At 52.8% G+C, this 13294-nt stretch overlaps 1 protein-coding gene across 2 annotated transcripts in view; it reads left to right on the top strand.

Moving 5' to 3' along the window:
- The window catches only part of ASTN2 (astrotactin 2), a 647457-nt gene that overhangs the window by 410778 nt on the left and 223385 nt on the right, over nucleotides 1-13294 (top strand). For both annotated transcript variants that reach the window (XM_006772883.2, XM_006772882.2), the window contains exons 13-15: nucleotides 2042-2166; nucleotides 5939-6043; nucleotides 9964-10143. In XM_006772883.2, the coding sequence (XP_006772946.1) occupies nucleotides 2042-2166; nucleotides 5939-6043; nucleotides 9964-10143 (410 nt within the window). The remainder of the gene's footprint in view (nucleotides 1-2041; nucleotides 2167-5938; nucleotides 6044-9963; nucleotides 10144-13294) is intronic.

Below are 13294 nucleotides of genomic sequence, written 5' to 3'. Positions count from 1 at the left end.
CCCTGTGGGCACCCCACCCCAAAGGCACTTTCTCGCTCCTCCTCCTAAGTAAGCAACTTACACACACACCCACACACACACACACACGCACACACACACACTCACTCACACTCACAAGCTCTGAGAACCGGAGTTTGGTTTCTGCCTGGGCCTGAGGGTCAGCCCGCACCCTGCCAGCCTGGGACACCCATCCCAGGCGGGTGGGTTCCAAAGCTGCTGTCCTGCCGGGGTTCCCACTGTGGCTTCCAGTGCAGAGGAACTTCCCCACTTCCCCCTGGCTGAGGCTCCCATCCCTGCTTTGCCTCCAGAGAGAGCTGATTGATGCAAAGACCCAGGGCGCCCTCTGCTGGCAAAGGCCTCACAGGACGGCTGTTGCCCAGGTGGCATGGTGGGGCCCAGTCCTGAGGGACCCTCCTTGGTCTTTGCTGCTGCTGCTGCCTTGTCACTTCTGCTTTGTCCTTGCCTCCTTCCCAGCCTGGCCTGTGAACTCCCACCCTTCCATCTTCTCCGTCTTTCTTAGGTGTTTCCTCAAAACACCCCCCACCCCACCACCCCTGATGCCTGGAAGCTCAGGGGGACACCTTCCTCCAAGAAGGAGCATCCTGAGCAGGCCCCCAGCCATCCTGAGGGTGCCCACGGGCTGCCTCCCAGGTTTTTGTTTTCCTCTTTCTGAGCCTTTTCAAGGCTGCAGATGAAGTGCTAAGCATCCCCTCTTTTTGTTTTTCTCCTTCCACTCCTTTCTCCTCCTCCAGATCATTATCGGTATTTCTAACTCCGAGGATCTCAAAAGTCAGATTTTTGGTTGTTGTTAATCCTCACCTGAGCATATATTTTCCCCCATGGATTTTTAGAGAGAGTGAAAGGGAGGGGGCGAGACAGAGAGAAACATCAATGTGAGTGAGACACGTCAATTGGTTGCCTCCGCAAGTGACCAGGGCCAAGGATGGAGCCTGCAACCGAGGTGCATGCCTATGATTGGAATTGAACCTGAGACGCTTCAGCCTGCGGGCCAAGGCTCTAACCACTGACACTGAGTCAAACTGGCTAGTGCTCAAAAGTCCAATTTTAATACAGAAATGCCCTAGAATGCTGTCCATACCAAGTGGCTCTAAGGTTTCAGCTTGCATACTCCCAGAAGCAGGAAGCTCACCCCCTCTCTTGGCAGGCAGCTCTGGTTTTAGGCAGGTCTATTGTCTAGAAGATTAAAGCCTGCCTCCCTGTGATGCACAGTTACTGCCCCTCCCGCCCCCACCCCCTCCCCGCTTAAGACAACCTTTGTTCAGGGCTCAGTAACCTGGGGTCACCCAGAGGTCTGCCTTCTGTGCCTCTTCCTCCAGGTAAGGGACAGAGGCACCTGGAGAAGTGAAGGCAGGAGGGTTACTAGCCTGGGAGTCGGGAGACCTGGGTTTGAGGATAACCCATTGGTTGCTGTTGAGCAAGTCACTGCCCTTGTCCAGGCCTCGGTTGTCCTCCCCGTCTCAAAAAAGGGAGGAGATTGATCCCAAAGATGGCGTAGGGTCCTTCTACTTTAACAGGCAAACACCCAGTCGTTCAAGCTGCTCTTTCTCCAGCTTGCCCTCACCCGTCTTCTTCAAGCACTGCATGCTGCCCACCATTCCCTCCCGGCCTCCTCCACCATCGGCATCGCTTAGGCAATGGGCGTTTAGGAGCCAAACTCGTGGTTTCTACAGCATCAGACTGTGTCCTCAGCAGTTGGCAGGGTTAGCCCATGAAGTGGTTATAACTACCCTGAGGTCCCCCTCTATAGACAAGGAAACTGAGGTTCTAAGAGGACCCCCTAGCTTGCTCAAGATGGCACAGCTGGTAAGTGGTGGCAGGGTTTGAGCCCCGCCTGCCAGATGCCAGAGCCTGTCATTACAGCTTGTTCTCAGGGCCGGGATCCGGGAGCCAGTGGTAGCACAGCAAAGGCACCTGCCCACTCCTGAGCCGCCTCTGTTCGGACCACGGCTCCCTGCCTCCCAGCCCTGCAGCCCGCGGCCTCCCCTCCCTCCATTGGCAGTCTCTCTGCTCCTCTCCACAGGGAGAACAACTTCATCAAGGACTTCCCGCAGCTGGCCGACGGGCTGCTGGTGATCCCGCTGCCGGTGGAGGAGCAGTGCCGGGGGGTCCTCTCCGAGCCCCTCCCGGACCTTCAGCTGCTCACTGGTAAGACATGTGCGGACCCCTCCCCACAGCCTCCATGACCGCACACCTGGTCTTGGGTGCAATCAGTCCTCAGCACCTCCCAGGAAGGCCCCACAGGACCTCTGCCTTCGTGAGAGATGGGGTGTGCAAGGGACCTGCCATTTGGGGGGGCTCCTACTATGTGCAGAACGGGGGGCTTGCCTGAGACTCTGGACTCTGAGCCCAGCCCAGGTCCACTCTCTTAGCAAATTTCAAGTATATGCTAGAATATCTTTAACTAGTCACCATTCTGAATGTTAGCTCTCCAGGGTTTACTTATCCTACATAACCAGACCTTCTACCCTTGGACTAACATCTCCCCATTTTTTCCACCCCACCCCCAAACCATTTTTGCTCTCTGCTTTTACAAGTTCAACTTTTTTAGATTCTGCATATAAGTGAGATCATGTAGTATTTGTCTGTCTGGCTTATTTCATGAGGTTCATTTGTAAATCATTCTAAAGTAAAATCAATGGGGACCCCTCCCCCCCCAGCTTCTCTTGAAAGCACTTTAGTTACCCAACTTGTCTTTGCTGAGCAGTCTTCAGGGTGGGTATGATTTTCCCTGTTTTATAGAGGAGGAATCTAGACTCAGAGAGGTGAAGGGACCTGCCCAAGGGCACACAGCAAGTCTTCTGGGACTAGAACTTGGTGCCATGGCTCCGGGCATCTGTCCTGGACCCCTGGCTCTGCAACTCTCTCCCCCTTATGGAAAGCGACCTTTCACAGCTGCTCCCGAGGCTCCATGTTGCTGTCCCACAATGCCTTTCCTGCCTCAGCGTCTTTCCTGGTTCCTCCCTCCCCTTTTCCTGGGACTTCTGTGAGGTAGAAGGGCCCTGATCGGCCTTTTTGGACAGTATTGGTTCTCAGCTACAGGCCAGGGAGAATGGCCAGGTGAGGGAGGACTGAGCCATCCCGTGGAGAGCGAAACCGTCCCCCAGGGAAGCCCTGAAACAAGGCAGGGTTAGGTCCATTCCCCTCTAGCACTCGCAGGCTCTCAGAAGCCTGTACAAGTCCTCTCATCGCAGAGGGGGAGAACCCACAGGGGTTGAGAGTCTCCTGGGGCCTGGCACTGTGCAGGAATTAATCCCTGTCACCCTGTAAGGGTGCTGGTGTCCCCCTTTAATGGTTAAAGAAGTCATCTAACTCGCCCAAAGTCCAGTCAGGATTTGAGTCCGGTTGGTCTTCACTCGGAAGCTGATGCTGTATCCACATGCCCATCACCTCCGTGACCTGTCCTACTTCAGGGGGGAGCCCAGTTGCAGATCCCACGGAATCATGGATGTAAAAATCGTGTCTAAAATTTGCTGTCCCTTCCTTAATTCTTATGTTTCATAGATCGTAAGATCATAGAATTTCAGAGCTGACAAACTGTAAAGGGCTTCTACTCCTGCTACTGATGAGGAAATCAGGTCTCCACTATCTCTGCTGAGTGATTATCCCTCTTGCATATCCCCAGTGACAGGGAGTTCACCACCTGTTAAAGCCACATTGCCACGGTCCATTGGGGGAAGGGGCTGCTATGCTCCAATGGGAAGGACCTGGCTCTGTCACTGACTGTTGTGTCTCCTTGGACAGTTTCCCTCTCTGAGCCTCAGTTTCTCCTTCTGAAAAATGGGGCATAACAGTTATTTTCTTCAGGATTACAGTGAGAATTGCAGGTCATGGAGGTAAAATGCTTGGCACATGAGTGGTATGAATTTATAGGATTATTTGTTTCGATCCAGGGGTCTTTGGAAGTGTCCTAATAAAGGAACGGTGACATTTCAAGAGTTATTTTTTTCATTACCAGGAAAAAATACCTTCCCCCATCCCAGACCTTCATTCTACCTCTGATCCCTGGGTGGGGAGCCAGGAGAGAGTCGGGTGCGATGGACTCGGGAGTGGAGGAAGAACAGGGCTGGGTTTGTGAATGCGAATGAGCCAGTGCATCGGTACTTATTGAGAGCCCGCTGTGCATCAGGCGCTGTTCTAGGCTCTGCAGAAGTGAGAAATGCAGACCACGGGTCACCCTCAAGTTGTTGACCTTCCACGGGAGGACCTTTATTCCATGTTGGAATCCAGAAAGGACCAGAGGCGGGGGAGGTGGGAAGCGAGGGGTGGCGTGATGACCTCTTAATATGGAGGCCCAGCGATGGGCTAAGACTCAGTAACCAGAAGCAACAGTAATTTTTTCTTCTTTTGGACATCACGCCTCCCAGTGGATGAGCTGTATCCACAGCCTGCATTCCTATGTCTGCCCCCTCTCTAGTACACCCTCCACGCTTGATCTGGACTAGGATGAGCATGACTAGCTGGACAGAGGCTGCTGGGCACTGGTGTCTGGTTTTCCTGTTCAGACTGTGGCCTCTGCCCCGACTCCACACACGGCCCCAACCTGCCCCACCCACCACCCACCTCTCCCCGCCCCTGCAGAGGAAGGAGAGGACAGAGAAGGCATGTTTATAACAAAATGGCCTTGCTCCAGTGGGCAGATCTTTGGGGGCCATGAATATTTTACTTTAAAATGAAAGCCTCTAAGAAAAAGTGCATTACTCTTGCAAAGGCTGCGGAGGAAAACAGGAAGTTGACAATAATGGACAACTTTAATACTGCAGTAATGTCCAGAAAGAAATCACTGGTTCCAATGAGATTCTCATTTTAATCTCGGTATCAAATATCTCTTTAAGCGCCTCCGCACCAGGGGGCAAAGGGAAAGGATGGCAAATGCGCCTGCGGCTGGCAGAGGAGACACAACAACAGCGATAATAACTGCGGATGTGACCAGCCTTATTCATGTGTTTCTTCTCTGATTATAACAAAGAGAGTTTGAAACCCTCCGAGTAGGAGATTTAGAAAATGGAGACAAATATAAATCAGGAAGCAAGAATCTTTATACACCCACCACCAAAGTTAGCTGCTTGCTAGTATTTTGTTGTGTTTTTTGTTGCTGCTGTTGTTTATTTTTGGCCTATACTTTTCTTTCCCCAAAATGTATTCCATGGAATGTGAGTTCCAGCGGGTTCTCCCTAGAAAAGGTATTCTGTAGTTAAAGAGGTTTGCAGAATGCTATACCCTACCTGCTGGGAGCTTTTACATGCACATTAACCTATTCAAGTTCTGAGAAACCACAGTGTTTTAAAACGAAGTGTTTGACTTTGCTTAGCCAGTCTTTCTCAGTCTGTCTTGAAATGGGAACCTTTTATTCACACGTGCGTTTTGCAGGACACCTGTGACCCTCTCGTGTTTCCACAGTGGGAAACAATGGTCTACATCACTGCTTCTCACCTCTGGGGCCGTCCGGTGAAAGCAGCCCTTGGCGATCCATGGTGAACAGGCTGTCCTTTAGTGACCCTGGTCCTTACGAATAGCATTTCTTGTTCCCTCACTTGAGTCTCACAATGTGCCTAAGGAGTCAGGTCAGCGTAGGTAGCAGCAGTGTCAGACGGGGAAACTGAGGCACTGAGATGTCTGGTTTCCCATGGCATGTTGCCAATAGGGCCCAAAGCACCCATAAAGCCAGTCTTGTTTATAGGGTAAAAGGGCCTCACGCGTTGCTGGGCAGAGATGAAAGGCGGTTGAAATCAGAGGCCGGGATGAGATCTGGAGTTGGGGTCCAGATAAAGTTGTCAGCCCCAGTGAGAGCCTGCACGCAAGGCCCAGCGCCTGCCTGTTTAGAAGAGGTGCCGTCCCCGGACCCCAGGGATGCCGGGCGGCGGTGTGAGGCGAGGCCTCTAAATGCTAGGCTCACGTGGCCGTCTTGTTCCCTCCCCAGGAGACATCAGGTATGACGAGGCCATGGGTTACCCCATGGTGCAGCAGTGGAGGGTCCGGAGCAACCTGTACCGCGTGAAGCTCAGCACCATCACCCTCTCGGCAGGTGAGGACCGTGCCCGGGCAGCCAGGGGAGTTGGCATCATTCAGCACTAGTTCCCGGGGACCTTGGGTGTGCCAGGCCCTGTGCTGGCCCTGGGGAGCTGCCATCCAGGGGCTCACAGGGAGAGCAGACGGGCAGCAGACAGACCGTGACATCTAGCCAGTAATGGGACAGCTGAGGCACAGGAGAGGGAGCCACCCAGAGAGGCTTCCTGGAGGAAGGAGTGTCTGAGCAGGGCGTGTGTGGAAGGATGAATGGAGGGAGAGGCTAAAGGACACTCTTTTAAGTTCATATGTGTCCCACATATGAACTTAAAAGAGTTCAAGTATAAGTTCTCGGGCACTAATTCCTCCGGTCTCTCCTCCTGGCTGATTTCTTTCCCTGCTCATCTTCTTTACAACAGTAACACAACCCCCCACCCTCCCAACACACACACGCACACGCACACGCACGCGCACGCGCACACACGCACACACTGCCCAGTTACCCACATGAACCCTGAGCCTGAGCTGAAGGTGATCATTTGTAGCTCTGCAAATGGGACCTGTTCTGTCATGCCTCTGTGACTTTGCACATGCTGTTCCCTCTGTCTGGATCTCCCCCCAAGGGAATCCTGCAATACTCAGTGACACCTCCCACATTCCCCATTCCCCTCAGAATAACTCGAGAAATTCCCTGTGGGCAACTACCTACATCAAATACTTGATTCCTGTCTGAGTCCTCCTGTTTCATCCACAGATCTGAGAGCACGGCTAGGGCTGGGGTCCAACGTTTCTGTATTCTCTGTAACAGAATCAGCACATGGCCGGTGCTCATGTTTGACCAGGGAATCTATATATATATAAAGAACCGGGGTCTGTCACATCCAAAATGACCAAAGGCTCTACCTAACGCCCAGGCTGCATGCACAGCAGGCTCTGATGGGTGGGGACTTGTGGCAGCAGGGACAGGGCTTGGGGAGGCAGGGCCGGCACTCACACTCACTCACAACTGCACACACGCACAGACACACACAGTGCCCACCAGCTCACAGCCTTTTCTCCCTTTCTTTCCTTCCCTCCCAGCTCACTCTTGGAGCCTCTCTCAGAATGAGGCCCCAGGGAGGGCAGAGGGTGGAGCTGCCCCCACTGACCCTGCCCACCCCCCAGCTGGGAAAGAGGAAGAGGGAGACAGGGAGGCAGGGAGGTCTGGAGGACTGCTGAGAAGAACAAAGAGAGACAGAGACTGGGAGAGACTGGGATGGAGAGATGGAAACAAAATAGCAATATTAAAAGATTTCCTCTAATTGATTCCTTTTTAATGTGCATGAATTTTGTGCACCGGACCTCTAGTAAAAAATATATAAAGGACAACTGAAGAGCAAGGAATGAGAGAAGGACTTTGGGAATATGGGCCTGAGCTCAGGTTTTGTACCCTGGCCCATCCTCACACTGCCACTGGGTAACTGTCCCAACATCGCCTCATTATCCACCAGCTCGTTGCTTAGCTTTCCGTGTTCAGTGCCCTTTTCCAGTAACATTACTCGTTTAGCCTGAGACTCAGAAGACTTCACTTTCTGAGAAGCACAAATAGTAATTACTTCTGACATCAGCCAGAATATTATAAAATTTTCTACCTTTCAATGTCTTGCAATGAAGGCATTTTTTATTCCATTATTTTTCAGAGAAAGAAACTGAGGGTCAGAGGGGTTAGGCAATTTGACCAAGATCGCACAGCTAGTGAGTGGCAGCACAGGAGCAGAGCAGGGATTCCAGTGCAGCTCTGTCTGCCGGGTAAAGAGCCGCAGGGCGTCTGCATGATGTTATTTATTACCTACAGGCACCATCTCATCATTAACACCGCGGTATTAATTACCCGGCCACACGAGTTAACGGGCTGATGGAGAGAGGTTGTTCTAATCAGGCACCCGATCCTGGAGCCCCGTTCTGTTTTCCCACCACCCACACCCTCACATGGCGCTTTTGAGTAAGACTGCGATGTTCTTGTTGGAACTACAAAGGTGGGCGAGTGTTAATTAATCACTAACGATGCTCCTGAGAACCCCCTTGTAAATCAAATGTTGGCAAATTGGAGCTCCTTTTTAATGTTGAAAAAGAGCTTGTTTGTTTACATTTTACTTGATTCGGCCTGGAGGTGGTGGCTCGTGGAGTAACGGTGATCAGTGATCCGTGTGCCTGCAGGATGGTGCCGTGGGCCTGGCTGGGATGGGGTTGGGGAAGGATGTGCAGACTCAGAGACCCGTGGGACAGAGCTTCTGTTTCAAGGTGGAGTGTGTTGAAGGTGCAGCGATAAGGTTCCCTGATGAGGATGTGAGAAAGATTCCTTAGGAGTGGGGGGACTTCCCAGGGCCTTGAAGCACAGGTGGGACTTAGGCAGGAAGTAGGGAGGCCATCCAGGCGGGGCTGGGGGCAGTGGTGTGTGTGTGTGTGTGTGTGTGTGTGTGTGTGTGATGTGGGTGTTGAAGGGAATATGAGGGGCAGAAATGAAGAAAGGATAGTAGAAATCCTATGTAAAATTCAGGAGAAACAAGAACACTGACTTAGCCTGGCTGGCTTGGTTCAGTGGTTGAGCATCAACCTATGAACCAGGAGGTCACACTCAGGGCATATGCCTGAGTTGTGGGCTCGATTCCTCAGTGTGGGGTGTGCAGGAGGCAGCCAATCAATGATTCTCTCTCATCATTGATATTTCTCTCTCTCCCTCTCCCTTCCTCCCTGAAATCAATAAAAAGATTAAAAAAAATTTAAATCCCTAGCCAGTTTGGCTCAGTGGATAGAGCATCAGCCTGCAAACCCAAGGGTCCCGGGTGCAATTCTCTCAAGGGCACATGCCTTGGTTGCAGGCTCCTCCTCGGCCACGCAGGAAGCAACCGATTGATGTGTTTCTCTCACATGGATGTTTCTGTCTTTCCCTCTCTCTTCTGCTCTCCCTAAAAATCGATGGGAAAGTATCCTCAGATGAGGATTAACAAAAACACAAAAAAGAAAGAAAGAAAAAAAAGAACAATGACTAAGCTGGAGGTAGAGCCTGATGCAGGTGGCTCATGGGCCATGACCTTGGAGGCCTAAATCTCCTATGAGGTCATTGGCTTTATCCAGGAGCCAGAACCCAGGAAGGTCTGGAGGCTCCTGGCAGCATAGCTTGGTGACCTGGCTGCTGGAGGAAGGAGAGGGAAGAAGGACAGCGGCTGTTGAGTGACTACCGTGCAGGCCCCATGCTGGGACCTGCGGACTTCGGACTCTGGTTTAGGATTAAGGACAACAGAGCGGCCAAGAGCTCCATGGCAAGAGCACATATGGCCGTTCAGGGAGGCCAGGGCTGAGGCAGAAAGATACGTGGCGTGACAGGGGGCTGAGCCAGGGATCGGGAAAGGGGATGCACAGTATCTGCTGAGCACCAGCCAGGCGGCCCCAGGCCTCCAGCCTTGGACAGTCAAGCCCTGGACTATGGGGGGGCAGTGGGAAGGGCATGCACTTTGGAGTGACAGCAGAAGTGGTTGGAATCCTAGCTACTCTGGCCAGAGGGCCCAGGCAAGTTAATGTACAGTCTCTGAGCTAGGACTTGCTCATCGACACAACGGGTGGTTGTGGTGGGTTGCAGAGTGGACGCGGAGGTTAAGTTAGACGGGGGAGGGGGGTGAAATGTTTGGCTGAGCGCCCGATAGACCTTAGCTACTCGGTAGATACCAGCTTTGACTTCCTGGTTGAGACTTTCAGGCCCCTGTGATCAAGGTCACCTCGCTGTAGCCCAGGGTCTGGTGTGTCCCCCGGAGAGAGCAGCCTTTGCTACGTCAGTGAGGGATGCTGCTCCTGTCTGGACTGGTGCGGCCAGGCTGACGCTGGAAAGAGCTCCCTGGCTCTTAGAACTTGCCAGCCACCAGCCTCCAGGCTCTGACCCCCTTCCCCTGCTCCTCCTCTGTCCAGGCTTCACCAACGTGCTCAAGATCCTGAGCAAGGAGAGCAGCCGGGAGGAGCTGCTGACCTTCATCCAGCACTACGGCTCCCACTACCTGGCGGAGGCCCTCTACGGCTCCGAGCTCACCTGCGTCATCCACTTCCCCAGCAAGAAGGTCCAGCAGCAGCTGTGGCTCCAGTACCAGAAAGGTAAGCCTGGAGGGCTTGTGGAGGTGGCGGCCAGCTGGGGAGATACCTGAGCTCCCGGGGAGCAAAATCCTGGCTCTGCCGCATAGAAGCTGTGTGGCCTTAGGCAAGCCCCTGCCCCTCTCTGGGCTTCAGTTTCACCCTGGACAGAATGAGGGGCCGTGTGATGATTGCTCAGATGCTTCCAGACAGCATTTCCTGAGCCCCAAGGAGATGTTCTGGACTCCAGAACCCTGGTCTAGGCAGGCCCTTGTTTCCCACACTCTCTCTCCTTGAAACAACTGTCTGGGGAGGGCCGAGAGGAGGGGACATCTTCTCTCCAGGCTTCTTGGAAGAACCCAGAAGAGCCCCAGCTCCTCTGGGAGGGATGGTTTCATGGCGGAGGGGCAGTTTCAGATCCTTCCCAAGGAGGGGCTTTTATCCACAGGGACACCACCAGATCCTTTTTCCCTTGGACTCCTAGCTATTATCACAATTGGAATTTCCCAAACCAGATGGAGACCCATCTCCGCCACTCACCTTGCAAAAGTCATTCCTTTCCTACCTCAGTTTTCCCTTCCTGTGAGATGGGTGCATAGGTAGCTATTCTTGTCTACCTCTCACACTAAGGGGAAGTGGTGTATGTAATAACATTTTGAGAAAGATAGAAATATCACGGGCATGCATTATGTACTTTATTAGGTCCATGTATTCACACCCCCGTTTCTCAGTTGAGAAAAGGAGTCACAGATATGCCAAATCAAGTACCCGTAGACAAACAGCTGATGTGGAACAGGGCGAGGATTGTTTCCTCTTATCATTGTTATTATTATTATCATTGAATTAAAAAGAAAAGCTTTGGGAGGACAGAAAGGGTGGGGAGTGATGTTAAAGATGTGCTTGCACCTTCTTCATACGGCTCAACCAGAACTCAAAACCACAGAATGAGAAGGCGGAGGGGACCTTGCGGGTCTCGCTGGGCGTCGCCCTCCAGGGTCCTGGTTGGGAAATCTAAGGCCCAGAGGGAGGAGGAAGCTCGCTCAGAATCTCAGGGCTCCACCCAACCTGGCCCAGCCGAGACAGAGTGGGGTGCACACTCCCTGTCCACCTCCTATGCTGCCCTCCTCCCCAACTAGATGAAGCCTGGTCCATCTGCATTCAACACCCCCAAACCCTTCCCTCTGTCCTGGAGGGTTTGCACCCCACCCGGCGTGTGGTCTCACCCCTCTGCCTCCTGTGTGCAGCTGCATGGGGCGCGGGTTGGTTTATAGGCGCAGGGACGTAATTGAGTTGTCTGGGAATAGCTGTTTTATGGCTGTGACAATGACGGTCTTTAAGGAAGTGCATTAAATCAATTGAAGTCTTGTCTCGGGCCACCCTATAAATAATGTGACACATCATTAAGCAGGGCAATAAGCTTCAAGAGTTTGAGGTAATACAATTAGGTTGTGTTTATAAAAGCCTTCGCTCACTATGGCCGCTGGACTCATTTGCCTCGTCCTGCATTTGGGGCCGAGGGCACCAGGCTCATGCCCACTCCCACCCGATCTGCACACATGGACGCATCCAGAAAAATCTCGCTTCTTTGTATGGAAGATGCATGTATCTGTTGCAAGATGGGGAGGAGGCAGAGAGAATGCTGTGGAGAAGCTTGGTCCCCCTTCACGTTTGCCACTAGCTTGCCGGGTGGATGTGGCATGGAGCTGTTCTCTCCTGGCCTCCTGTGCAAAAGCACTTGTCTTTCTCCACAGTCCGTGTCGCTCCCAGGAAGAGCAGGGGGTTGCACTGAGGCCAACGGAACCACTACGTGTGTTTCCTCCTTTCTCTGTTCCCACCTGCTGTGGCCACTTAGACTGCACATTGGATACCAGGCTTTGATTTTATCTAAACGCTATCATTAATTTTATTTTTAATTTGGGAGTGATGCTGGGGAGAAGGAGGATGAGCAGTGAGTGGGGAGTTTTCCCCTGAAGAACCGAGAAACCTCTGGACTCAGATGGAGTCGGTGATCCGTCTCTCCCCAGCCCCCAAGTATGTGTCATGGACACGTGCTGAGCCAGGGCCCCGGGAGCCAGCTGGGAGGAATCTGGGTGTGGAAGCTCATCACGCCGGGGCAGAGCTTGTGGGAAGAGGCTGGGCGGAGGAGCAGGGCTGACGTGGGACAGACAGGATTTCCCATCCCGGGGGCTCTTCTGAAACCCCTGCCAGCTGTCCGGGATAGAAGTAACTTCTCAGGGTCCATTTCCTCCTGTGGTAAAGAAGGGATAGTGATTCCCTCACATGACTTTGTAGGGAATGGAGTGAGGTAATGTAGGTAAGAGGCCTGGCATAGTGGGTACATGATCAAAAGTGGCTTAAAACAAAACTTGTGGGCATCCTCTGAGGATTCTGGTCCCGGCCACAGCTCTCACTCCTCCCTGTGCAGCCTCTACATCACGCAAAAGGACACTCTGCAATCAGAGTGGGCGCGCTTCCAGGATGCTCCCTGACAGGAGGCCAAACGTGGAAGAGGAGGTGGGGAGAAGGCGCCAAGCGGGGCAGAGATGACAGCCACACACATGGTACAGCACTTTACAGTTTACCATCACTCATCCTCTAGTTCACTGCTATGTCCTACCTGCTTCTTCTCCGCAGACCTTGTGCCAGGGGCTGGGGCTCCATAATGGACAAGACGTGAACGCTGCCCCAACGCTGTTCATTATGGGACTGTCTTAGCCTTCCAGCATCTCCTCATTTTTGTCACGGACTCTCTAATCCACTGGTGGGCAGCTAGAAGGAGGGAGGGGCTGGCACGTGGGAGGGAACCCAGTCACTGTCACCTGGTGGCTCCTAGCTTTCGGTTCGTGTGCCATTTCTGATTGGTTGGGGCGGTTTGCCTAAACCACTGTACGGAGGTAACAGGTCAAGGAGAAAGCTGTGATTAATTAGCAATGTCTGCTCTAGATACAGAAAAAGGGAGTGGTGGTCCGTATCCTATGTATTTTTTTCCCTATAACAGGGAAAAACGAAAGCTAGAACAACAGGCCCAATGTCTGACACTGATTCCAGAGGGGCCCTGGGCATGCAGAGGACTAGAAAGATCCAGGCAGGGGGTGGCGCTTTCTACCACCACCCAGCATCCTGGGCATCCCGCCGGTCTGGAGGGGCCGGGAGCACCGGGCAGGTCAGTTAGATG

This window comes from Myotis davidii, unplaced genomic scaffold (assembly GCF_000327345.1).
Source record: "Myotis davidii unplaced genomic scaffold, ASM32734v1 scaffold866, whole genome shotgun sequence".
In the NCBI taxonomy this organism is placed as follows: domain Eukaryota; kingdom Metazoa; phylum Chordata; class Mammalia; order Chiroptera; family Vespertilionidae; genus Myotis; species Myotis davidii.
Note: the sequence above shows the minus strand (reverse complement) of the source record. Positions and strands in the feature narration are given on the sequence as shown.